General features: G+C 39.7%; 1 protein-coding gene across 10 annotated transcripts in view; it reads left to right on the top strand.

Moving 5' to 3' along the window:
• PROX1 (prospero homeobox 1) overlaps nucleotides 1-26,332 on the top strand; it is an 88,170-nt gene that overhangs the window by 28,413 nt on the left and 33,425 nt on the right. For all 10 annotated transcript variants that reach the window (XM_061625228.1, XM_061625227.1, XM_061625226.1 and 7 more), the window contains one exon: nucleotides 4,194-4,388. In XM_061625228.1, the coding sequence (XP_061481212.1) occupies nucleotides 4,194-4,388 (195 nt within the window). The remainder of the gene's footprint in view (nucleotides 1-4,193; nucleotides 4,389-26,332) is intronic.

Below are 26,332 nucleotides of genomic sequence, written 5' to 3'. Positions count from 1 at the left end.
TTATTGGTTGTGTTTGTTTTAATTGGTTTTAATGGAAGTCACTTGGGGTCACTTCTGTGAGGAAAAGAGACAGAGGCTAACAAATATAATAGATAAAGTTAATGGGGTGGTATGCCTGTGAATAAGGGCTTGTGAAAACAACATATACTAATCACTGCATCAGCAAACCATTATAGACCACAATATTCTGGTCTTCCCCAGGTGAAGGCCTGGGGAAAAAACCCAGAAAAATTAAGAAAAACCATTTTTCTGATTTTTCAGAAAAACAAAACAAAAAAAGGCTTTGGAAAAAATGGGGGGGCGGGGACAGTTCTGCCCAAGTTTTTCCAGGTTTTTTACCAGGCCTTCACATCTCTAGTCTTCTAGGATATGCCTGCTGGAACAAGTGATTGGGGTTTTAGTTCCACTGAATTCCTTGGTGTAAATTATCAATAAATTAGCCTCCTAAATTTTTGTCACTTAGACAGGCGGTTAGTTAAGATTGGTGAAAGAGAGACCCAGTGTAGCTTAATCCATGAATTTAAATAAACCATTGTAGCAAAAACTAGACACAATTAAACTAACATGGACAAGTCCTTGTCCAACATAGCAACAAAAGAATTTTGCCTGTACAATCAAACACCAAAACCAATGTTTTATCAGTGGGGAGGGAAGGCAGGAAGCTTTGGTTTTCTAGATAAGAAAGGGATCTTGAAGTAATTTGGGGGTCAGATTCTGTTAGCTAATGTAAAGGAAGAGGTAGCTGAAGGACTGTAGAATATACCGTGGCAGAATACGAGCTTTTTCTGCTATATTAACAATGACTTTAAAAAAGTAAAGGAATATTCTGTTAATGCAGCCAATAGAGAAGGCATGGATGGAGTCCATCTGCCAAGGTTTTTGAGGGTCCTTCTTTTCACCACAACCCTATGTGTCCCATTAAAAATCCATTCAAAAAAATCAAGGGATCTTTCAGAGAGGCCACCAATGCAGCATGAGGATGTGTAGTTGGAAGAGAATCCCTGGAAAACACACAAGGGCTCTTTGGATCCTAGCCCATGCATTGCAATTTATCCTACTACGTTGTACAATAAATATACAAAGTCCAATTCAGTACTCTGTGCTGATCTTATATTGAAAGCAGCTTACTTTTTATAGAAAGCCAATTTAACCAATTTTAAAAAATAAAATATTTTTCATACACAAATGACCCTAAAAAATATGTTATTTGTAAATAAACCCAAACTGACTTCAATGGGTCAAGTGTGCTTACTTAGTTTATCTAAAATTGTCCTATGGATTTTTCAATAGCTTATGCATGAATTAATATACCCAGAATTGCACCTTTGTATTTTCTTCTTGTTACAATCTTCCTTTAGTTAAGGAGCTGTTATTAGTAAGGCTGAATAAGATGCAACTATAATTCTGTCTCTAAATTGGGAAGGGGGATCTCTCGAATTGGTATTGTGGGAACAGAAAAAGATTTTCCTTGCATCATCTCGCTCCACTTGATGTTGATTTTAATGTATAAGCTAATAATTCTTAGACTACTAAATACAACAGATTCAGTGTCATTTTAGCTTTGAAGAACAGGCGCTTCCAGGCTTTTCAACCGAGCAGTGTTAAATGATGTATCTCATTCCTTCCACCCCTTGAGTCAACTGCTGCCTAGCCAGATTAAGGTGTCAGATTGATTTGTTTTATACATCTTTTGACCATGCTCATTGAATATTTAGGAAGTTTCTTCGGCCCATATTGAGGCTGAGGTATCCCGTGGGAAGCATTAATCAAAGTCACAGAGACTCTTACACTGTGAAAACACAGACTCTTTATTGTAGCGATTAGTTTTTGCAGTAACACATTAACACACTACAGAGCTTTTATTTTATAGAACAATTGATCCTTTTCTTGTACTCCACTACAGAAGGGGGGGGGATAATTAACTCTTTAAAGTTTAGCAATTTTAAAAAGACTGATTTATCTGCACTAGAATGTTGAAGCGAAACTGGGCATTTCTGCCTCTGTGTTTGTGTTCCACATGCATTTGTTTGTATGCAAAATTAACCTACTCAAATGTTTCTATACTAGTCAGGCTGAACAGTTTTGTTCCTTAAGTGTTTATGTCTGTAATTTGTGCATGTCTTACATTTTTTTGTTCTTTTTGTCCACATTAGAACTTTCTCTCTCTGGTATTTCCATGCTGCAACAATAAGCATTAAATCTCTTTATGTCCTGTTGCTAAATAATGACATGTGCACCTACTTTTGTTGTTGTTGTCCACATTGGGTCATTCATGACCACTCTGGAAAAAAAAAGCCTTTCTATTTTTCCCCTCTGCAGTACTCTTGTCCATATGAGACAATGTCTTGTAACAATGCAAGAGCCTAATCTCCATGTCAAAGCAATTTTCATTCCCCAGTGCACACCCTGCTATCATTTTGTAATGTTTTGTTTCTTATTCTAAAAGAATTAAAAAGGAACAGTAAGCCGTCACGGGGGCCTGTAGTCCTTATCTCAGTGTCTGGAAATTTGGACAGTGTATTTTACTGCTGAGATAAAATGGAAAGAACTCCAAGTTCAGCAAATCGTAATGGGTTTAAGTTCTATTGAAATCGGTAACCAGAAGATCAGATAACGGGGGTCCTTCAGTTGTCTTTTTAATCAGGTTCCCCGCAAGGGCTGAATAGAGACAGAACAGACACACAGAGTGAAAATATAATTCTTGGATAGGTTAAGTACATGTTTGAACTCTTGCAAGCAGAAGCGATTTGATGATGACTTAATCATTTTCTGGTCAATTATCTGTAAGGACCCTTGCAACTGCATGGCAATTATGATGCAAGTTGGCCTTTTGGGAGAAACACCAGTCTCTCTGCTTCTGTTTCCTTGTTACTTAGATTCCCTGCCATAAATTTTCATTCGTTTATTATCTTTGCTAGCATGGAAACAACTTTCTGTGTAGTAATTACAGCCCCAATGCACACTTTAGCTGTCATCTTGTTGGAGGCCTGGATGTTCTCATGGCCAGCATTTGATAAGTGTTCTTTGTTGATTTTTGATTAATGCACATCTCTTTCTGGGGGGCTGGGGGAAGTGAATGCCTGTGATGACAAAAGGCAGGGGGTAGTATATCAGCTTGCCTGATATATAGCTATGGATTTATTGGCTTTAACTTGGCAAGTTGAGTTGCATCTGTCCTTTACACATAGAAGGGGCTGTCAATAAGAGGGGACCAGCTGCAACATAGCCTAGGTGACATCTTCAGTTCAGTAATCACAGAACAGTAAGAAAACGTGTCCTGAAAGATGTGGACAGTTTTCACTTTGGCCTTCTTAGTTCATATAAAGTGATTTGGTGCTTATCACATCATCTTATAGATGAGCTTGCAAAACTTTAAAATTTGTCAAAAGGGATGGCAGGTATTGATGAAGGCTTTCTGGATTATGATACTCAGAATATGATAAGCCTCTGCAAGTCTGAATAGAGCACAACATACAACTCTTTTTTTCACATACCGAATGGGGGCAACCCCTTAGGAAGGCCAACTGTTATAACAGAGAAAGAGAGGGATTCTTTTTAGCTTGACTTAGCATAACAAAGAAATTTAGGATCTGATCTATGTGACACGCTGAAACATAACAGGCCTGAAGTTACTTGAATAAGTTATAACATAAATATGCCCATAAATATTTCCTAAATGGATTTCACACTTTTATTTGTGGGGAATATGTACTACATAATAGGGAACACGATGCATGCCCCTTATCTTATATGCAGTTCAATAAATACCTACAATTCACTACTGTGGCAATGATTTGGGCTACTCATCTCTTATATTAGACAAAATTAATTAGCACAAAGCTGGAAGACCCTGTGCACCTCCTACTTTAAATGCCTAGAAGCTTGACAAGTGGTGCCTAGAAATTTGGAAATGTTTTCCATGCCTGATGCTGCATCTGGTAGAATAGCAGTGCTCAGAAGCAATTTAGGAATGAGATCCAAAGCTTTGTTTAGAAATTTGGTGTAATATTTTTATATCACCTGACTCAACCTCTTGAGCCTCCTTATCCCTTGGGTTTTAAAAGCTTTTGAAGATGAGCTTGGTGAAGGATGGGAGAGAGGAGGGGTGGATATAAGAAAGAATGTTATGAAATGGGGAGGAAAGGGAGGAAGTGTCAGTACTCTAATCCTTTTTACTCTTTAAATTTTAACAGTTCAACAGATGTATTACCTCTCAGCTCATCAAGTGGTTTAGCAATTTCCGTGAGTTCTACTACATTCAGATGGAGAAGTATGCACGTCAAGCCATCAATGATGGGGTAACAAGCACTGAAGAGCTGTCTATAACCAGAGATTGTGAACTGTACAGGGCCCTCAACATGCACTACAATAAAGCAAATGATTTTGAGGTATGCACTGATCTTTCTGAGATTTTTCCTCCTCTACACATGTGTATAATTGAAATCTTTCCTCGTTTTTTTTAAAAATGTGTTTTCCTTTGTCTCAGACTACTTCTTTGTTAGCATCAACTTGTGAATGATATTAATGGATATTGCTATATGACTTGTATATAAAATAATTGTAGTTAACATGCCTCTCCTGATGGTGGGAAACTGTGTTGTCTTATCGTAGGTGCTGTATTTGGGTTGTTTGTATTTTCAGTTTTCAAGAGTTATTTTCTGAAAGGCCACTCTACTTGAGATTTTACCTGTAGATAATTATTTTGTTATGTGAGTAGACAAGGAAAAATGCAGCTCATTTGCGCAAAAAAAACCCCAATCACATAATCTGTAGAAATTTAGTTGTGACTCAGTTCCGTTGAAATCAACAGGGACTAGATTTACCCAAATGTCTCTGGATTATACCCCATCGATTGTCAGATTGGACTGAAACTCTTCCTTGCAGACCAACAATGAGGATAATATGAGCCAATCACTGAGGCATAAGCTCAGCAAGCTTTTGTTGCTAACCTGTTGACCTTCCATAAGCCCACAATAGCAAATTCCTCAATGCTGATGATAGCATTTTGTGCTGTTCAGCAAGTCAAATGCAGAGATGATGTGAGAGGGACTTCTGGGAGTTGTCACTCTGTGGCATTGAAGTCTTGTGGCAGTATGTTGGTATTATCTACTCAAAGGATGAACATTGTTCAGTATAAACTGCACAATGGTGTGGTTAGAAGGGCAGCAAGGGTTTTAGTTTGTTTCCTGATATAAGTAGCATTATGTTAGGTATGAAGATCTACTGTGAAGCATTTCTAAAGTGATTGTCCTCATCATGATATCTAACTGATTCAGTTGGAAAGGGACACAGAACGTTATGATGCAAATTACACTTCCATTCTTTCTCATTTCCAGTGGCTTTTATTTTAGGGTGTGTTGCCAAAACAAAACAGGTATGGTCCATCAGGCTTGTACCATTATTATTTATGAAATGTGTGGCCTATCTTGTTTTCCTGGCTGCAGAACAAGGGTAGCTAACCTCTGCCCCTCTAAATGTTACTGGATTACAACTCTAATCATCCCTAACCATCCATTGGCCATCTTAGCTGGGCCTGATGAGAGTTGAAATCCAACAACATCTGGAAGGACAATGAGTGGACTACTCTCTGATGGTGCCGCTCCTGGAGAAACCAAGAACAAAAAAGGCAAAGTGCATTTGACACTCTCCTAATAACAATTTAGCAGCAGATGAATAAGAACTGTATCTACAATTTGGCAATAAGAGTATGCTTCCACAAATCAGGTCTGAGTCTGAAAATGTAAAAATATTAATATAAACCTAAATATTGCATTGTACTCTTTCTGTCTTTGAGCTGCCAAATTGAGGCTTTCCATGTTACAGTTTTAGGCATGGAAGAGACTTTTGTAGTTTTTAGTTTGAGCAGCCCCAAACTATACATAGTTCACAGTTTGGAATCATCTGATTTGGGGATCACAACCTATCTTTTTTTCAGATGCTAATTTCTTGTAACACACAGGAGAACCCCTTTCACATGTGCTAAGATGCTCAAATGCATGACTAAGATTTGAAATTCCTAATTCACACAATCAGGTTTTCTTTTGGATGGCAACTTAAAAACTTCCACCTATAACTTCATATTCTAGGTTGAAAGCCTAGACCTGAACAGACCATTAATGCATATCATTTAATCTGTAGATATGCATTCTTGCCTGATCAGCGTCCATCCCAGGTGACTTGACTAAAGCAAGAATGACATGTACTGTGGTGTTGAAATTGGATCTGAAGTCCTTGAGCAAATGGAGCATTTTCCATATTTAGCATCCTCAGAGTTCCTTCCCTTCATACTTTATTGCTGATCCTTTAATATAATTGAAGCCTGATATGCTTTTCATTTTAAATAATTTAAATGGATTTTCTTAAACCCTGCTTCCTCTTATAGAATTAACATTCACAATGCATTTTTAAAACTAAATATTGAGAAAATAGGGATAAAACCTCATTAAAAAAATCTAGATGCATTCTGGAACCCATTTTCCTTAGTTCTATTACTTGAAATACAACTGTCAGAGCCATATCACATGTTGAGCAAGCAGAATCCCAACGGATCCTGTGTTTGCTTTTAGACACATGAATGTCCTTCAGCAATTCATACAGAAGATGTACTAAGCCCACAGTGGAACTGTTGGGGCTTGTCTTTGGTCTAACATATGAAGCTGGCTTTTCTGTGTTTCTTTCACAGTGCCTTGGAACCACTCACAGCTGTTAACAAAACTCAGATAAGATATTTAACAAGCCTCATGCTCCCTCACTTAGCCTCAGGCTCATAGCCAGTGGTAGATGAAACATCTCACTGAAGGATACAGTAGAGTAATAGGTGATCTGTGCGTGTGTGAAGTATGCCAATCTGTTTCTATGTTGCTGTGCTCTCCTTGTAGGTCAGTTGAAATGGTACATACACGAGACACATTTGTGACACAAAACCAAACCATCTTCAAATGTAAATAAAATGTATATCCTGATTAATGAAAAGTCTGTGTTGAGGAGGAGGATTTCCATGTGTCTTTCCTTGGACATTATTGTTTTTCATAAATAGTAAAGTATATAGCCTTCTCCACCTCAATTCATATGGGTTTTCAGCACACATGAAATAGGAACAGTCCTCCCCCTATCTGTCTAATCCATCCTTATCTGTCTGTCCTAATCAATTCCAATCCATCTAATCCAGCATAATCTAATTAATCTATCCATCCTGATTCACCCTAATATATCTATATATCCACCTAATTCATCATAATCCATCCCAATCTGATATGTCTATCCATTCTAATCCACCCTAATCTAGTATATCTGCCTAATCCATCCTAGCCTAGTCTATCTACCTAATCCATCCTAATCTATCCCGATCTAATCTATCCATCTATCTATCTAATCCATCCTAATCCAATTCATTCATCTAATCCATCCTAATATATCTATCTATCCAATTCATCCTGATCCATCCTAATCTATCTGTCTAATCCATCCTAATTCATCTTAATCTATATATACAGCAGCTATGTGGTGCTGTTTGTGTAATCTATGGTATATCTTAAAGCCACATATCAAAAGATTGCAGTTCTATACAGTCTTACTTGGGAGTAAACCCCTTTGAACTTGCAAGTAGACATGTTTAGGAATGCATTTCAAAGATAATAGACATTGTGTGGTATTCAATGCTGGTCATATACAGAATAGACCCATTTAAGTTAATAGATAAGATTAATTTAGGTTCATTAATTTCAATAGGTCTACCCTATGACATAGTTGATTGCAACCCAATATTTTTAAAGGAAATCAGAACCTAAAAGGAGACACTCATTTCTATTTTCTGTGGATTTCTTACAAAGATAAGTGACACACACAGGCATATTGTGCAGTACTAATATTTAAATTGCTGGGGTGGATTCCTTCAGCCTTTTATTCTCTGATTGGCATTTCCAGTCATCCAATGGTATTACTGAAATAGGACCAGTTCCAGTATATGTTCAGTTTCCTTGCCCATCTAGGGATTAGGAAGCTTTGTGTATCAGATTTGTAAATGGCCACAGAAGTTGAACACATTGGGATTTTTCACAAATCTAGCTGCCTCAACCTGGATGAATAATGCTTGTTCAAATTACACTTGAATTCTTCCGTTACATGTCATACTTAAACATAGATAACTGAGGATAAAACAAAGGCATTGTGAATTATATATCTGTGTAAATTGCTGTTTGCTCCCTTTACAAAACACAGAATTGGTGTTTGGGAGGCGAAGCAGCCACACACACCCTATTGGATTTGCTTTTGTGATTCACCCAGCCCTTTTCCTTGGTGTGGATCACTCCTGTGGAGCTGAATTGCATAGGCACTCATGTATGTATACCTAAATTCTCATTGAAGGCTATACATGCGGTATGGAGTATAAACTTGAGATTGACTCGTACACCATGCAGAGTGTAGAACCTCTGCACCTAGACCTGGTCCACATGGTGCTGGGTTGTTTTAAATGGTGTAGGAAATCAGGGTTGAATCCAATGTAGTGCTAAATCACGGTCCCATCAGTGCAAGGATTTTTGCTTGCACAGTGGGACTTGCCCCTCTTATCCCCCTGTGCAACCCCTTAATCTGTTCTAGGAGTTCCCCTAACTCTCTGGGGCAGATCTGGAGAGGGTGCAGGGTGCTCACCGGGGAAGGAGTGGGGAAATCCCATTTTGCAAGTGGAAATCCTTTCATTGATGGAATGTGTTAGTGGAATATCACCCTAAACTGCTAAAAACCATAGTTTTCTTCAGGTGCTATACTTACAGTTAAAGAAAATACATGACTGGGGAGAGGGGCTTTGCTGATTAGCCCTTCTACCTGATGTCCATGCATACTGTGCAGACATCTGAGGGGAGGGAATCTCTGCATTCACAGACTTCCATGCAATCTCGAACCCGATTGCTGAAGGTTCCACATCACGTGGAAGCCCATGTATGAGAAAGCACTCTCTCTTTGTTTATGCAGCATGTACAGTCTTTGCGTGCCCACTTGTGTGTTCTCCTTAACTTTATGTATAACACCTGAAGAGGGCTTGCATGTGTTAATTTTGAGATATGCTGGAAGAGCCTTGGAGAGAAAAGGTATGGGATGAAGGGTGCTAGCTGTTCTACCATTTTTACCATTTACCTTCTTTCAGTGATTGCCAGTGTATGAAGGAATTCCCCTACCTGCAAGGACTGTCCCTCCCCTTTTCAGTTGAAGTGTTGGATTCATGAGCCCAAAGAAGCTGCCGCCTGGGTTAAAGTGAAGTGGAGGCAATTACTGGAAGAGTTTCCTGGGTACACTGAAGTGCACATGTATTCTAGATTAGGATTAGGGATAGGATCCGTTGGCTGGTGCCAGTTCGAAAGCATTCCGTCAACCTAGCAGACTAGCATTGATTCAAGTTTATTCTTTATCTGTTAGCAGATATTCCTTTATCAATATTTTAAAGGAAATAATAAATTATCATTCTTAAAATTGATACTTAAAGGTGTTTTTTTTATATAAAAAGTCAGTTTCAACATTAGCTACAGAAAATCACTACATTAAAATCCAATCCTCAACAAGTGAGTAAGCAAATTAATAGTTTTTATTTTGAAGTTCGCAGTAATAAGATTTGGGATTTTTGGAAAAGAGGAGTTGTGAGGAGGAGGGAAGAAGTGATCTGTAAAACTAGGAAGACATGGAATGGGGGCATGGACATGACTAATCCCTGTATTCTAGAATTCTTATTGAATGGTCTGGTTTGCCCATAACCCAATGCCATAGTTCGTTTAACAAATCATGGGTTAATAACAAGTTTTCCCACAGACAATCAAACAAACCTATGGCTTATTTCTCCAAAGTTTGTTTTATTTTTCAGCGGTTTTCCCCTTGTGCCTTTGCAACCTAGTGAGTGCCTGGATAAGGAAGAGTGTTGGGCTTGCATGTAACACCAATCCATAGTTAAAATAAATCAAGGTTTGTAAGCCAGGAACAGATCATGCTTTCAGACTGTGGTTTGTTGGCTGTAAACAAACTATAGTTAAGTCTCTTGGCAGGATTCAAACGGTCAAATAAACCATAACAGTGATATGTGTGAATTAAGCCTCTATCTATAGCCATGGTTTTTAACCTTTCTTGGGACACAGACTCCTTTGATTATCTGATGAAAATATATAAATACAATTAATTTTATTGCATTGGAAATTGGGGTTTTTTGTGCCCAGTTCAGGACCCCCTGAAGTCCATCCCCCTATGGGTCCATGGACCACAGATTAAGAACCCCTGATCTGTAGTTTCATTGCCATAAATAGTTATATGTCTTAAGCACTGATGAGCTCAGCAGAGCACAAGGGGTTGTAAATTAGGATTGGAGCCTAGCAAAAACTGCTGACATATTTTTGGGTGTATTTATTTTTAGATGCTGTGGACCAGAAACTTACACTTGTATGTGCACTCATGCTCTTTCAAATAAAAGCCTTAAAGTTGCTGGCGCATGGCCCAGTATAACTGTGGTTGCAACATAGATTTCTAGAGCCCTGCAGTCGTCTGTTAGCATTTAAAGCTCAGGTCACCAAAATGGTGTCTGTGGGTGCAATGCCACTATTGAGGACTACTTTCCTCGGTATTCACAAATTCTCTGAGCCCTTCCCCTTTACTCGCTTCATCATGTGGTGGTGGTGAGGTTACCTTCCCACAACTAAAAAGTACATGGAGCTTAAGGAGGATGTTGGAAGAGGGACACTCTTTCCCACTTCTTTCAGCTGTGCATGCATTCTAAGGCTCAAACCAGTAGCTGAGCAGAAAGTTGAGTGACTGAGAGGATAGGAGAAAAAGGGGAGCAACCTGGGACACTAAGGGAGGAAAATGGAATTACCAGAGGAAAAGAAAGTGGAGTGCCAGAAGTCAGGAGAGAGAGAATGGCGTGCCAAAGATAGAAAAAATGCACCCATGTGAACACACACAGTTTGGCTCCAGTAAAACATATTCTTTTGAAATCGCATATTTTTCATCCCCTACCCCATCCCACCATAAATAGTTAGCATAAGTAGAAATAGCATAAGTAGAAATAAATTCAAGGCCTAAGACACAACCCTGTTGTATGTAAGCAACTTTCATCCTAATGAAACAATGGGACAAAATTAGCTGTAGTCGCTTAATTGGCCATGGCTCTGCGTTCCAACATCCCCAGTGTGTCTGCCAGCAAAACTGTTGGAATCATGCTACAAAACCTATGTACTACTGCATGTGTAACTGTTGGTACAACCCAGCCTATGCAAAGGATGTCTTAAAATTGGGCTCCACATTTTGAGTGAGAATGTCCTAAAAGTGTGCAGTCTCCCACACCTGCTACTAATGGCTTAAAATGATTATTTTAAAGTATGCAAGGAAAAAAACTGAGAGACAATTTTTTGTTGGGCTGTTTCCTTCCTGTCTTTTGCATACCCATCAGTTTTAAATAAGTTTGAATGGAGCTGCATTAGAGTAAAAATAGGACTTTAGTTTGCACTTTGTCATATGTTGAAAATGCCTGGCTACATGTATTCTTAATGACAGGAGTTTTTTTTTCCAAAGCACATTTTATTTTTTTTATTATAAGGTTTAATTCCTGTGATCTACAACAGAGGAATTAAAAACTGACACATTGCAGTCTGAGAATAATAAAGTATTCCTGTTGGACAGATTAACTATTTCCAACAACAATGTATAGAAAGATTGCAGAATGGGATTCTTGGTAGATTTTTTTGTTCCACCATTTCTATTAAAATACATATCTGTCGAGAGATGTTGTAGCTGTCTCATGGCATCTTAAGCAATGCTGATTTTTATATTTCTTTAAAAAATTATGAAAACACCCTTCAGGAAAATAATTTCCTTCATCTCAGCCATTGTATCTCAATTTATTAAATTTAGCTATAAAAGTCATACAGTCATACAGTGGTGCTAAAATAGTGTTGTAAATGCCACTTTTAATTGTACTAAATCTTGTGTGCACCCCTAATAATAATTATATCTTCAGTTGTTGCTCCTGGTTCAACTGACTTTTTTTTAATGAAATAGTATTTAATCAAGAACCTCCTCAGATGAACCAGGCATGCCAATTGAAGGTATATATAGGTTTTGAGTTAGGAAACTCTCATTTTGATATTTATCCCCCTTGGATTCAAGGTGTTCGCCCCTGCAATGAAATAGGCCCGCAATGATGTGTAGTCTATTTGATTTAATGTCATTAGATTGTATAGCTCCCTCTGACTTTTTTTTTGTCATTGGGTTACATTTAAGCACAGCAAGATCAAGTTTTTTTAAACCTCCTTACTCAACAGCTCTATTAGTTATAATGTACCATGACCTCTCTCAACATTCTTAAAGAAAAAGATACAGTGTAATGTCACTTTACTTTGCTTATTGTTCTTTGTTGAGGTGAACAAAGCATTTTCTACAGTGGTTATAGCACATAATTATACAGCTTTCAATAGTGGTGTCTTGGCACATATCAAAGTTCAGAAGAGCCTTTAGGAGGGGAAAAAAGATGTTTTGTGGCAGCCTAGTGAGGGTCTCATCTTTCCTTCAGAAAATAGTTCAAGGCTCTTCTGTCAGGCTTCCCTACTTAGAGCTTTTTCCCCTCCTGCTTCATAAAGTTTAAAGGGGATTCAGTGAAGTTCTGTGATCTGTTTCCTTTGAAAGATTGTTCCTTTGCACAGAGAGGTCCTTTGACTTCAAGAGTTCACAGATTCATGTCTTTAGGTATCATATGTCTGACCTTATCAGTTACTCTATTTAATGTAGGAGAAAAAGTCTCAAACTCTTTTGTGTTTGTCTGTTTTTCTGCCTCTGTGAAGTGATTTGGTGGAAAGGGGGTGGATGGGAAGGACCATCCTTTTTAACACACCGCTGTGAGGCTGTTTTTTTCTGACTGTAACCTACCCTGTGGCTTTTTGGTAGTGTGTGTGTGTGGGGGTAAAGGGACGGGACAAAATTGTCCTTGTGTTTTTGTTCATGAGCATGATTTCGCAGTGATCATAGAATTATACAAGGCCAGGCACACACACACACACACACACACACACACACCACTTTTCTCCCTGCCCACCCACCGTTCACAAGCTTATTTTGGTGTCTCTGGTTCTCCTTCCAACAGGCAAGACCATTTAACAAACATGGAGAGCAAAAACGGCTGTGAGACTTGGGCCAGCAGTAGGCTTTCCCTTACTCTGACCTGCCCCAAAGGCTTTGATAATTAATTGTCCTCAGAGATGAGGAAAGTTCAGAGACAGTGTGCTTAGCAACGTCTACTGTCTGACCTTCAGTTCTCACTTCCTTCGGCTCTTCCCCCCCCCCCGCACACCACAAAGGGTTATCAATAGGAGCAGAGAGCAAGCGCTCCTTCTGACGACCGCAGGTGGCGGCTATGGCATTCTGTTGGAGCCCATCATTGTGTTTCCGCCGTCCGCGGATGAAATGGGCTCAGAAAAAAAAGTTCTGACAACCCTTTTCAGAACTCTCTCTTCTTTAATTCCATATACACTCTAGCAGAGCTATTCTGCTAATTCTTCAGGAACTTGAATAGGGTAGTGGGTTTCTTTGTCCTCCTCCCCACCTGACTGCCTGTGAAGATAACATGAAAAAAATATCATGTAAAACTTCACCAACCTGGTGCCCTCCAGATGTTGTTGGACTACAGCTCTCATCAGCCCCAGCAGCATGGAGTCAGAGTTCAAAACAATTTGGAGGGCACCAGGTTGGTGAATAAGGCTGCTGTAGGCTCTTAACTTGGGAGCAACCCCCACTGAACGCAGTGGAATTAGCTTCTGCGTAAACATGCATAGTATTGCTCTGTGACTCTCATTTTTGGCCACCACTTGGTAACAACTGTGAAAAGGCAGACAGGTCTGGGTCAATATGCAGAAAACAATGATTTATTAGTTGAACAGGGGGCGAGGGGTTGCTAGGTACTTGAAAGACTTGGTGCATATGCATGAAATTTGCATATGGTAATTTATATGCAGATTTAGGTCTCTGAGCAAATTAAGATGGTGACACTTTGGTGGCACTTTGTTTTGCTGACAGGTCTGCGGGGTGTGCTGTAAATTTTTTTTAAAAAAATTATGTTAGGGGAAAAAAGTGGGGCAAAAGGCCTAGGGCTTAGGGGGCCCTGCCCCACCCAACAACTCCCCGTCATTAACTTGATGTAAGAGCTGCAGTAACCTGGAGGAGAAATTATTTTAATGATTTATCATTTTAGCAATAATAAATAAAATACTGTAACAGCTCCAGTTTAAATTCATTTTTATCTCCACCATAGCTGCCAGCAACATGAGGAAGAAATGTTTTCAAAAAATGATGATGGAATATTACTGAATGATATATTATTGAAAATGATTAGTTTTTTTATAATAAAACATTTGTTTCTACCTGAGGTAAACTGCTGTCCTGAGTATATTAAGGATATGTACATCCACACAGCATCTTTTATTAATCTTTTAGAGCTTTGGTTTCCTCAACATTCTTCAGATACTTCACCTGAGGAAGAACTGAGGAAGTGGCAGACCATCTGCTTTACATGCAGAAGTTCCCAGGTTCAATCCCTGGCATTTCCAAGTAGGGCTGGGAATGTCGCCACCCTAAAACCCTGAATAATCGCTGCCAATCAATGTAGACAATACTGAACTAGATAGACCAATGGTCTGACTTGGTATACGACAGCTTCCTTGGTTCCTAACTCAACATTAACTATAAATACGCTTTAATGAACCAGTGGTAGCTCTAAACTGTATGTTCCTCCATTGAGTTGACTAGTTTGAGGTGTTAAGTGCTCCAACCTGAACCTAGTGACCAGAGTCACTTGCTTGAAGATGGTTCACTGAGTTGAAGATGGAAAACCATTTACTCAATCCATGGTTATTGTAAGTAGGTTGACAATTATGGCATAATGACCAAAATGGTATTGGCAAAGTAATTAAAGCTATGTAAACCATTTCATTAAGGCATGGAAGCCAATGTGGTTTCCTCTAGACGTTGTTGGACTACAACTCCCATCAGTCCAAGTCAACATTACCAATAGTCAGGAATGATGGGAGTTGTAGTTCAACCACATCTAGAGGAAATCACATTTGCTACCTATGCAATGGATGTCTTGAAATGAAGGAACATTATTTCCCTTCATGCTGTTGGCTGATAATAATAAAAAAAAACTATGGTAAATGGTGTGCCACTTCAGGCTCCATGAGAAATGTGTGCCTAATTAAAATTGTAATAGCCTAATAATATCTACCAAAGAGCAAAGAAGCTGGAGTTTGCTGAGCAGATTATTAATATTGTTTTACTGTCTGTGATTAATTTAGAATCCTCTGTGGCATAATTATTAGACTCTGTAAAACAAAGTGATATACATGTTCCATTGTTTTCCCTGATGATACAGTAAGCAAAGATTCAATTAGAAGATGTAGGGAAAGTACCCCAACCGAACATTGCCTATTTTAATCAAAAAATCAATATAAGGGTGATAAATAAAATGAAATTGGGGAGGGAATATACCACTAAATTGTATCCTATACATTCTCTCCATTAAATTAATTTATTTTGTGTGTATAGTTCAAAATATTTTAGCTGAAGCTCACAAAATCATAATATAAGTGAAGTAGCTATGAAAAGATTGGTCCCCATAGATGCAATCCTCTATTCACTTCCCTGGGAGCAAGCCCCATTGAACTCAATGAGGATTTTCTTCAGAGTAGCCATCTATAGGACTACATTGTAAGTAAACCAACTGGACCACCCAGATAACTGTTATTGTGATTGACTTTATTATGCAAGACCTTTTGCAGCAGGTTTACTGTATTATTATTATTACTATTATTATTTTTAAAAACAACCTGTAGGTTGAAGCAATCACAGGTTATGCAATGAGGCAAGAGGGATCATAAAAATTTAAAGTTATTCTGATGAATTTTTCATTGGACCCAGTTGAAAAGGGCCACTGGTGAAGCAAAGAATTTTGCTTGGAGTCTCTTCTGGAAGATGCTGTCTTGCAGTAGTTATAAACATGAGTAGATTTTTTTGGATTCCCAATTGTAGCAAACTGTTTGGGGGATAGAGACCATAAGTTGTGCCTCAAGCTAGCATCGGAAAAACTGTTTGCATGTTAATAAAGCTGTTGGGATTTCCTTTCTTTGTATAAAACACTATCCTGGGAGGAGCCATTGACAACTTGTATAATTATAATAATGCTTAGGAAGTGTTCTGCTCTATATAAATATTAAGTGCTTCAAAAATATTATCCCAGTAGTCCTTGAATAAACGCAGCCGATGGATTGAGATAGTGGTTTGCCTAAGGCTTCCCAATGAGTTTATGGAGCAACAATCCTATGAACTCTTAACCTAGGGACTAAGCACCAGAGGGACTTAAGTAAATTGTGAATAACTCGAGATTTTGATTGGAAACTTTTAAACTTTCATGCTACTACGTTGCACAAGTTGCTTCCACTCTTTTTAAATTTTACTTTTTATCCATTTGAATTTGTGCACTGTGCAATCCTACACTCATAGAGTAGGGAGGAATAATGAAAAAAGAACATTCTACAAAATCCAGTCAATGTTACGCACTTTAATTAATCGATTGATTAATTGTACTTTTAGCCTGCCCTTCAGTGAATGGTCTTAGGGAAGGTTACAAAAAATGTCACAATTAAAACAAGTACAATTTACATTAAAATCATAAACTGAAACCACCAAGCACGTAATGACAAAATAACAATATAGAAACACAGAGGAGGAGAGAACAGTGGCGGCTGGTGGCTCCGTATTGGACTAAAACCAGAGCAGATTCCACTGCCCCACTGACATGGAGGCACCAGCTGCCATTAGGAGGGAATACATCCTTCCCATTACCTTCATTGTGACATGGTCAAATCTTTCTCACTGAAATCAGTGGCCTTGGACATGGCTGACTTTGGATGACTCATGCCCATGTTCAATATATTTAAGTCACAATTTTGCAAAGCATACTGTATTGTTGCCGTATTTAATATGCAATCTGGCTTGCATTTCCCCCCTCCCCTGACAAATTAAACTGAGTTTATAACTTTGATTTAAATCAGTCATTTGGGGTTCATTTGAACAGCCGCAGTATATAGCAGGTCTTTGTTATGTGTGATAATGATCTAGCAATACTTCACCCTTCTCTCCCCTTCACCCCTTCTCTTAAAGAGGAACTTGGCAACCCCTCTGGAGCTTTTGCTGACATTTCACTTTGCATTCAAGGAGGGGCAAGGGGAATTAAGAAATCAGCAAGAGGCAGAGAGAAAACTACACTTCTAGTTGTGCCGGCTTTGCCCTGCTGAAGATTTCTTTTGCCAGCCTTCCACATTATGCTTCTCTCAAACTGCCTGGTGGTGGCGGCAGTAGTGAGGAATGGGTATTTCCCCCCATGTGTGTAGTAGATGCCTCTAAAGATTCTTATTTATTCCCTCCCATGTCACCTTGTGTACAGTCTGGCCTATGACACTGATGGTGATTATGTCATTATTTTGCTCTGGGGGCTTTGGCACATCTGCAGAGCTGATGCACATCTTCTTTGTTACGCTGGCACACATCCCATATTGCAAATGCTTCATTAGCCTTACTGCCTGCCTGCCTTGCCAGACAAGAATGCCCAAACCCAGGCTTCTTTTCGTTGTGTTCTTTTGTGTACTGTGATGAGCCTTTATTCATCTTCTCAGTTCTTCTCTGTGTTTTTCCTGAACTCCAGATGTCCTGAGCTCAAGTCTCCCTTAAAATTATTGTAAGGCAAAGTGAAAGAGGCGGAGTGGATTGTTAACCTCTTCTAACTTACCCTGAGCTCTCTGGATCTCTCCCCCATTTTTTTAAAATGTTAGAAAGGAGACCGATCTTCATTTTACACTGCAATCACTTCAATATGTGAAATAGGGCCTTTATTCACTGCATTTTGTAGCTCCCACATGTCCTAACGAGTCTTTCATTTTTAAAACAGGAGTTTCTAGCTCTCATGAATGTGTCATGGTGGAGACTCAGTATGAACACTTTTTGCTCAGTGCTGTGAAACTGAATAGTATCTGATTAGGGCTCATTATAGGGCAGTGTGGGAGACTTTTATCATGGCAAGCTACAATGCTATTGTGTCCCCATATATTTGGCACTGTAGAAATAAGATATGAAGAGTGGCAGATGTTAATGATGTGTGTGAATACAGAAAGTGTGACTTACTTGTGTTTCCAGTGTTCACGCATGCTGTTGCTGTCCAAAGATGGTCTGAGCCTTGATGCTAATAACCTAAAAGACTGGAGAATTCAGACAAGCCTACCGCTCAGCAACTCCAGTCCCTTCTCTCAGTGCTCCTGTCTTTTGAGTACAGTCTGAACCAGCCTACTACTAATGGGTCTAATCATGGAATGAACACATCCATAAATATTACACTTCCCTCCATGGAGCATTGCCCCCACTTTTTGTCCCTCTAGTTCCGGCTGACAATGATAAAGGAAAAAAGTGGATTCTGGGGAAAAAATCAGTCAAATTATGTACAAATAAACACGGAAATACATGTATGTATGTTTTAAATGCTAACTATTATTAACAATTTTCTTAGCACAGAATGCATTATTTTGGCCCTAACCTTCTGTTCTCTTTACCTTTTAATTTGGTGCTTAACAACTTCCTGTGTGTGTGTGTGTTTAAGTACTGGCATCTTTTTCAGTATCTGTTTCTTTCTATTATATATACTGCGCTCTGTGTACATGTGCACACATACGCACGTGGGAGACATTTTGCTGAGAATATTTTATAAAGTGTTGCTTACTGCAAGTAAGAAAATGCTATTCATGCATTTGTCGATTTGTAAAACTACAACATGCTTCTACTTCATTTAAGATTTTAGATATTTGCACCGCTTTACACATATGCAAATTCAACCGTTGTCCTATTTGTATGATGTTCTGGGAAATATGCTCTCCCCCATACTCAGTCATTTACTTTTTGAGTGATACACTTTTCTACCCTAATTTCTACCCATTAGAGTGGCTGGGCGCCACCAGGCTTGTACCACCCATGCTTGAGTCCTTGCACATTTAGCTACAAAACTATTCTGGTAGCTGAATGATTTGCAAAAAAAGTTGTGATCTTGCCTCTGCTTCTTGATTCACAAAAATCAAATACACATTAACTGTAAAATGAAATGCTTTCCCAATTTGTATAATGTGGAATGGCTATAATCTGATTAAAGAAATCATACACCACATTCACACCATACATTTATTCTACTTTAAATACTCATGGCTTCCCCCAAAGAATCCTGGGTGCTGAGAGTTGTTAGGAGATCCCTATTCCCCTCACAGAGCTACAATTCTCAGAGTTCTCTGGGAAGAGGGACTGACCATTAAACCACTTGGGAAATTGTAGCTCTGTGAGAACAGGGGTCTCCTAACAACTCTCAGCACCCTTCACAAATTATACACCCAAGCATTCTCTGGGGGAAGCCATGGCTGTTTAAAGTGGAATGAATGTATGCTGTACGTGTGGCCACAGTTAATGAGTTTTAAGGATATGACCTACACCTTGAAAAAAAACATAGTTTCTTTGCTTGTCATTAGTATTTTAGAAGAGGAATTCTCTCCTGTTTGAGAGTGAAGGGGGAATTGGTCTTCCAAAAATGCAGCCTGCTGTCTGCAGTATGCATACATTGTTTTTTTTTTTTTAAAAAAAACTTTTGATAATGTATCACTTGGTTAATTGGGAACACCTTGTCAGTTGATTTTTTAAAAAGGATTTTAAACAATTATTCTAATTAATGAATCTAAGTTTGTAGCCCTGGTGTCTTAATGCAGTTTGGCCTTTGATTAGCCAGTGTGTATTTGAACAGGGATTTTTGATGCTTTTTTTTTTTAAAAAAAACCAGGCTTTTAAATTTTTGAGAATTTTTCAGAATAAGACATAACCCAGAAAAGGTTAAGCATTTGAATTAAAACTATTTAATTCCTTATACTGCAAGGTCCCAGTATAGCTAATTATTCTCATCAAAACTGTGAGGAGTAAATGACGGACTTACATTCTAATTTTGCAGCTACTGGATAATTTCAGTGGCAACTGGGTTATCAAAACCTGGAAGTGCTGAGCTGTTCCTATCAATGGGATCAAATCATTTTACAATGAAGTAGCTTTTTCTAAATAGGTTATGGACTGGGCTGGTAGAAAAATAAATATTACACTTAATCCTCGTCTTCCCCCCCCCCATTTCTGGTGTTTTTGCAAACCGATTTAATCTACAGGAAATCCATGAAAACCCAATATCAGAGTAATGTTGATAAGATCTGGCATATGGATTGTGAGATCTATTAGGATTAGGAAATGAGAGTTTTGTGACAGATATTACTTCATGATGGTTCTCATTTCTTTTCTGTGACTCATGCTAGACAGAACTTGAAAGAGAAGTTTGATGCTGTGGATGATTTTAGACTTTGCCCCGGCCACAGAGTCACTGGGTGCTGTTGTGGAAATCATGCTTTCCTTCTGATTAAACCCCCCCCCACTAAATAAATAAAACCCTGTATGCTTTTGCCATCCATTGCAAGCATCTCAGTGGGTACAATATCAAGATGTCACATGTCTGAAAACATATCAGAACATGTATTCCTGAATAACTCATTCTAGCTAAAAAAAAAAGAGCTACTAGAACATATAAGAAGCTTGAACATTGCACCTTGTGAAGAGAATTCTTCGTACAGAAGAGCATTTAATTGTGCAAGTCCCACTGTCAATGCAGTCTGAAGTGATACAAATCAGAAATGTTAGTGAGAAATAAGACTTAAATGTACAGGGCCTCTTCAGAGTTTCAGGAAAAGCCTGCAAGTTGTGCATTGTCCTTCTACTCAGGTCCATTCCTCTATTACTCTTGTATCAGGACATCGGTAGATAATGGCTTGGTTCACATATGGTTCATTAAATTATAGTTTAGTGTTACATGTGATCCCATCCTGGCAGTTTAACTATAGTTTATTAACTATGGTTTAAGATAGCTTGTTAGCCAAGTTTTGTTGGTTTATAAACCTTAGTTAACATTAGCCATAGCTTAGCCTTACGTGAAAACTCAGACCTCGTCCTTAACTATGGTTAAGGAGCTGTCGGCACCCCAAAACTACAGAGCCATGAGTGAAAAGTAGCTCTTCCTGGATTGTCTCCTTTAACGGGGGAAGGGTGGGTATAATAAACCAAAGTTTATGCTATTGTTTGCCAGCTTTAATTATGGTTTATTAACTATCACAAACATTAACCATGCTTAGCCTTATATACAAACCAGGCCAATATCTGCTGGTGGTGTGTATGGCTTGTTTGCAATAACCCTTAAAACAACAACAGAAAGTAAGAAACTTGTTATTGTTTTTTTTAAAACCCAATGATTTTAATTTGGAGTGCAGAGGATTGAATATTCTTTATTATATGTTAACAAGCAAAATCTTGTTAGCCCAAGCAACATTTGTTTGCACCTGGAATACTATTCCAACTGCCACTAAAGCACACCTGCTTCAATAATTTTAAGATGGACACTGACCAGCTGGAGCTTGTCCAGAGGAGGGCAAACAGAATGGTGTGAGGTCTGGAAACCTATGAGGAATGGTTGAAAGAGATGGGTATTGTTTAGCCTTAAGAAAAGAAGACTGGAGGCATGGTAGTAATATTTCAGCATGAGGAGAAACCTTCTAACAGTAAGAGCTGTTCCACAGGGGAAGACTGTCTTGGGCGGTGGTGGGCTCCTTCTCTGGGGGCATCTGTCTGTCAAGGTATGGGGAACCTTTGGCCCTCCAGATGTTGCTAAACTACAATTCCCATCATCCCTGGTCATTGGCCATGCTTGCTAGGGCTAATGGGAGTTGTAGTTCAGCAACCTCTGGAGGACCAAAGATTCCATACTCCTGGTGTAGCTGCACTGTGCATTGCAGATTGTGCAACGAGCTATAAGATGGATCACCTATAAGGTTCCTTCCAACTCTACAATTCTCTGATAATAGCCTAGCCATAGTTTAGCTTTTAACTTGTGGAACTTCGGTTTTGGAGTGAGTCAATGGAAAATTGGGGGAAAGTGTGAGCTGATTACCTGTGGATTTTATCTGTTTCCCCAGCCCATGTAATGTAGAAATGTAGGATTCAGCCACTGGAACAAGGGTTGCCACTATGGCAAAGGGTCCATCCAGGGCCAGATTAAGTTGAGGAGGGCCCCTAGGCTAATTCTGAGCTGCCCACTGTCCCGTCCCGTCCCATCCCCCCGCTTCACCTACCTTTCCGCTTTTTTTGTGGCTGCACACACTGCGCACAGGTTTGCCATCAATCAAGATGGTGGCCGAGGTTTCCCTAAGGGGCTGAAGCCTCTGCTGCCATCTTGGTTGATGGCAGCAATGCGCGCGTGTAGCATGCATGCGTGCCATCAACCAAGATGGCGGCAGAGGTTTCAGACCCTTAGGGAAACCTTGGCCGCCATCTTGATTGATGGCAAACCGCAAAAAACAGCAGAGAAAAAGGTAAGTGAAGCAGGGGGGTGGTGGGCAGTTCAGAAGCTCTTGTCCTATGAACAGCGGCTCCTGTCCTGCTTCCGCAGATCGCGGGCCCCCAAGAGCTCTGGGCCCCTAGGCTTCAGCCTACTAAGCCTAATGGATAATCTGGCCCTGGGTCCATCTATTGTACTTTTGATTTAATTACTAACTATAAGGTGCCATATTATCATATGGGGCACGTAAAGAATCCTTCTGCAGAGAAATGCTTTATTGAAGTTCATAAATATGATCCACTGTAATGCACCATATCCCCTTTCACTGTGCTGTTGATTTATCTTTGCTGATCGTATCAGGCATCTAAGTGTTTCACTTGCAGAACATGCCTTTCTCTGAGGGCCAAGTTGCTTTTCTGCTGTGATAGAAAAGACAAGCCTTGCAAAAGCAGAATAATCAAGGAACATAAGAAGCTGCCATAGACCAAATCAAACCATTGGTCCATCTAGATCAGTATTGTCTCCAGTGACTGACAGCAGCTCAAGGATGTAACAGCTTTGTCTAGGAACCTCCTCATGCTGCATCCCTCTCCTAATTTGACCTTGGCCCATCACTGGATACCTGAGGACCAAGCTGCACATCCAGTCTGACTGTGGATCTGAAACAGCCTCCATGCCTCGCACAGTGTGAAGAGGGACCCAGGTCCACCAGCCAGGAACACATCCTTATCATACACATTGCGATGTCAGGCAAAGCTGACAATTGGCCAGCACAGATATTAGCACAGTCAACCAGAGCTGGTTACATGGTAGAACAATTCTAATGAGGCAGGTATGGGGGGTGATAAGGGATGGGTTAAAATACATCACAGAAGGGAATAGCATGGCTAATCCTTTTGATCAAACCAATGAAGAGGAGTTAGGAAATGACTGAGAGTTACTACAGTTCTCAGCCTGCCGCTACTGTAAATTTTCATCAACGTAGACCCCTCCCCACCCCACCCCACCCCCTCATGAATACTTCCTTGGGAGTGCTGAGCTGGTGGCTAATATTCTCATCCCCATATTCCAAATGGCTGAGAAATAATGGCAAGCCTGAGCCCACCCAGTGAGTTAGTAGCTAAGCTGAGATTTTAACTAGAGACTTCCAACTCATGTTGTTGTGTGCTCTTAGCAACAAGGTTCCTCTGTCTCAGATGGGAGTGGTGGTTGTTTTTGTAAACTCACAGTAGTCTTCCATTACTGTGACTCCCTGTTGCTTTCTTCATCAGCTTCAAGATCACAGTCCTTACATTTTAAGGCCCTTTGTCCCTGATAGGAATATCCCTTGGGATGGCTCCTCCAATAGGCTTGAAGGCTAATTTCCTCTCTTCCACACAGAAGCCATTCATTCTGTAACATTTTCCTGTACTGCTGTAGGTTCACATTCTATACCAGGGAAAGAGAATGTCAGGTCTGGAGGCCAAATGCAAGCCTGTCTGGCCTTTCCCCAGGTCACCCTCTTCCTAAGCCACATCCCTCCTGGGATGTTTTTTTCTGGCAGAAATATGTTCTTGATCATGCTGCTTCCTTGCCTGGATAGAAGATAGAGAGGGAAGTGCAAATGTGTATAGAAACAAGCCTACTGTACCAAGGTACAATTCACATTTGTTGTGCTGCTGGCTTTTGCCTATTTCCCCATTCCACCACTGGCATTTGGCCCCTGGGAGGTTGCCCAGAAAAGAATGTGGCCTTTGGGCTGAAAACAGTTCCCCATCCCCGTTCTGTACCAAACCAAACCTTAACTCACTCTCTCTCTCTCTCTCTCTCTCTCTCTCTTATCGAGTTTCTTGCCCTCTTTACTTACCTTGCCCTTTTCCATCTCATTTAGACTGCAGAGTCCCTAGATAAGAATGTGTTTCTTTTCCCATGGCGTATATACAACATTTGGCACACTTTTAAAGGTTTAGTTGTATTTGGTCTTCTTCTTTTTTATTCTAATGAGACAAAACTGGCCCCAAGCCAATTTGATGTCATCTATATCTCCTAAACATAAGTATGATGGAGATTGCATGGCATGTAGGTGACAACATTTTTCATGCCCTTTTTAGAACAATTGTGATAAGCTAATAAATAATTGGTTCCAGGTGAGGCCCTCTTTTGTCTGTAGGGAAGGGAACTGCAGGGAGATCAGCCAAACCTGCAAGAGCTTTGTGACCATCAGTGAACCAGAGCAGAGATGTGTGAAAAAGCCTGACCCTTAAAGCCTTCTAGATAGGATTACTAGATCTTAATCCTGCCTAGATCACACCTGTAGTCTTTTTTTCAATGCTGGTAAGATTGTACAGGAGTCATATAACCATGCATGCTCTACTGTGGTAGGGGATAAATAGGCCAGAAGAAGGGTGTCTGCATGTCTGTATGCTTTTGTGAAAGCAAAAGAGATACGTTGCAAAGAAATTGGAAAGGTTTGGGACTTCAGTATGGGAAGTCAATGTTCTTTTAAGAATAGGACTTCTTGTTCAGAAATCTTCATCTGGAAAGGTAGCAGTTTTATGAGTAATTTCCCCTCTAAGCTCTCGCTCTCTCGCTCTGTGTGTGTGTATGTGTGTGAGAGAGAGAAAGAGAGAGAGAGAGAGAAGTGGCTTTTCCTCATTTTCTCAGGAGAGGGGGAGAAAATGCAAAAAAAAATAGCATTCAGAGAAAACATTGAAATCTTGCTACCATACTTTCCTTTTGGGTTATTTCTAGTACTGTGCTGAAATTTCCCTCCAATTTCTTAAAATCATTTCTTCCTCTGTGAAAGAAGCTTCCAATTTTTGGCCTCATTTTCCAGATACCTGAGAATTCCTTTTTAGAATTTCACTGTATGTCTGCTTTTAAGCTCACCTTCTCATTGTGAGGGAAACAAAAGAGGCCTGCATTTTTTCTTTCCAGTAAACACTTCTCCAGCATGTTGCAGCCTCTCTGGCTGCTTGCACTTCCTGATCTGAAAAAGGCCCATGGGAGGAGTTATTTCAAAATGTCTTGCCCTGGACTTTTAATCGAAGTGTGAGCACTCAGGAAGGCTGCAGATCACGAGCGAGAGAGATCATTTGCAGAATGAAAGGATGTGCACAAACACCTCTAGCCACCTCAACAATAAAGTAAACACAACAAAAGCCCTGCACTCCACCTATGAGAATTTCACAAATTTTTCTTATTTATTCATTTAGGATGTGTACAAACTGCTTCATTAAATATACCTCTCCAAGTGGTGCACAAATAAAATATAAATAATCTTCCCTCTGATGATTTTTCAATTGCAGTTTTTTTCTCATTAATTGAGAAAATAGAGAATTGTTGGAAAAAACTGACATTTTTGGTACAGCACTAGTAATTTCATATTTTTGGTACAGCACTAGTAATTTTTCCATATGAATGATGGGAAGGGATTGATGTATGTCAGCTACCTCAAGGCCAAGCCTCCAAGACAGCAAGTTTCATCAAAGGAGTAGCGGAGGGGGTTAGACAGAGAGTACGCTATGGCAGCCTTTCTAAACTTTTGGGTCCCCAGATGTTGTTGGACTACAACTCCCATCAGTCCAGCCAGCATGGCCAATGGTCAGGACTGGGAACTGTAGATCTAGCAACATCCAGGGACCCAAAGGTTGGGAAAGGCTGCCCCATGGGATGAAAAGCAGCTTGTGGGTCAGTTTTGAATGGGAGGACCACCAGAAGGGAAAGGAGTGAGCAGCCTCTTTCCCTTGCTATCCCACTACACAGGCTGTTTTTCACTTAAAAATAAAAAGTTGAAGAAAAGATGCATGCAGTTGTGTATCTTGCATATTCTGGCCCTCAGAACCTTCATACTGGATTGTGGAATGTGATACTCTCACAGAATCCTCCTCTTGGTTG

This window comes from Rhineura floridana, chromosome 4 (assembly GCF_030035675.1).
Source record: "Rhineura floridana isolate rRhiFlo1 chromosome 4, rRhiFlo1.hap2, whole genome shotgun sequence".
In the NCBI taxonomy this organism is placed as follows: Eukaryota; Metazoa; Chordata; class Lepidosauria; order Squamata; family Rhineuridae; genus Rhineura; species Rhineura floridana.
The sequence above is the reverse complement of the archived record's forward strand: the minus strand, read 5'-3'. Positions and strand labels throughout refer to the sequence as shown.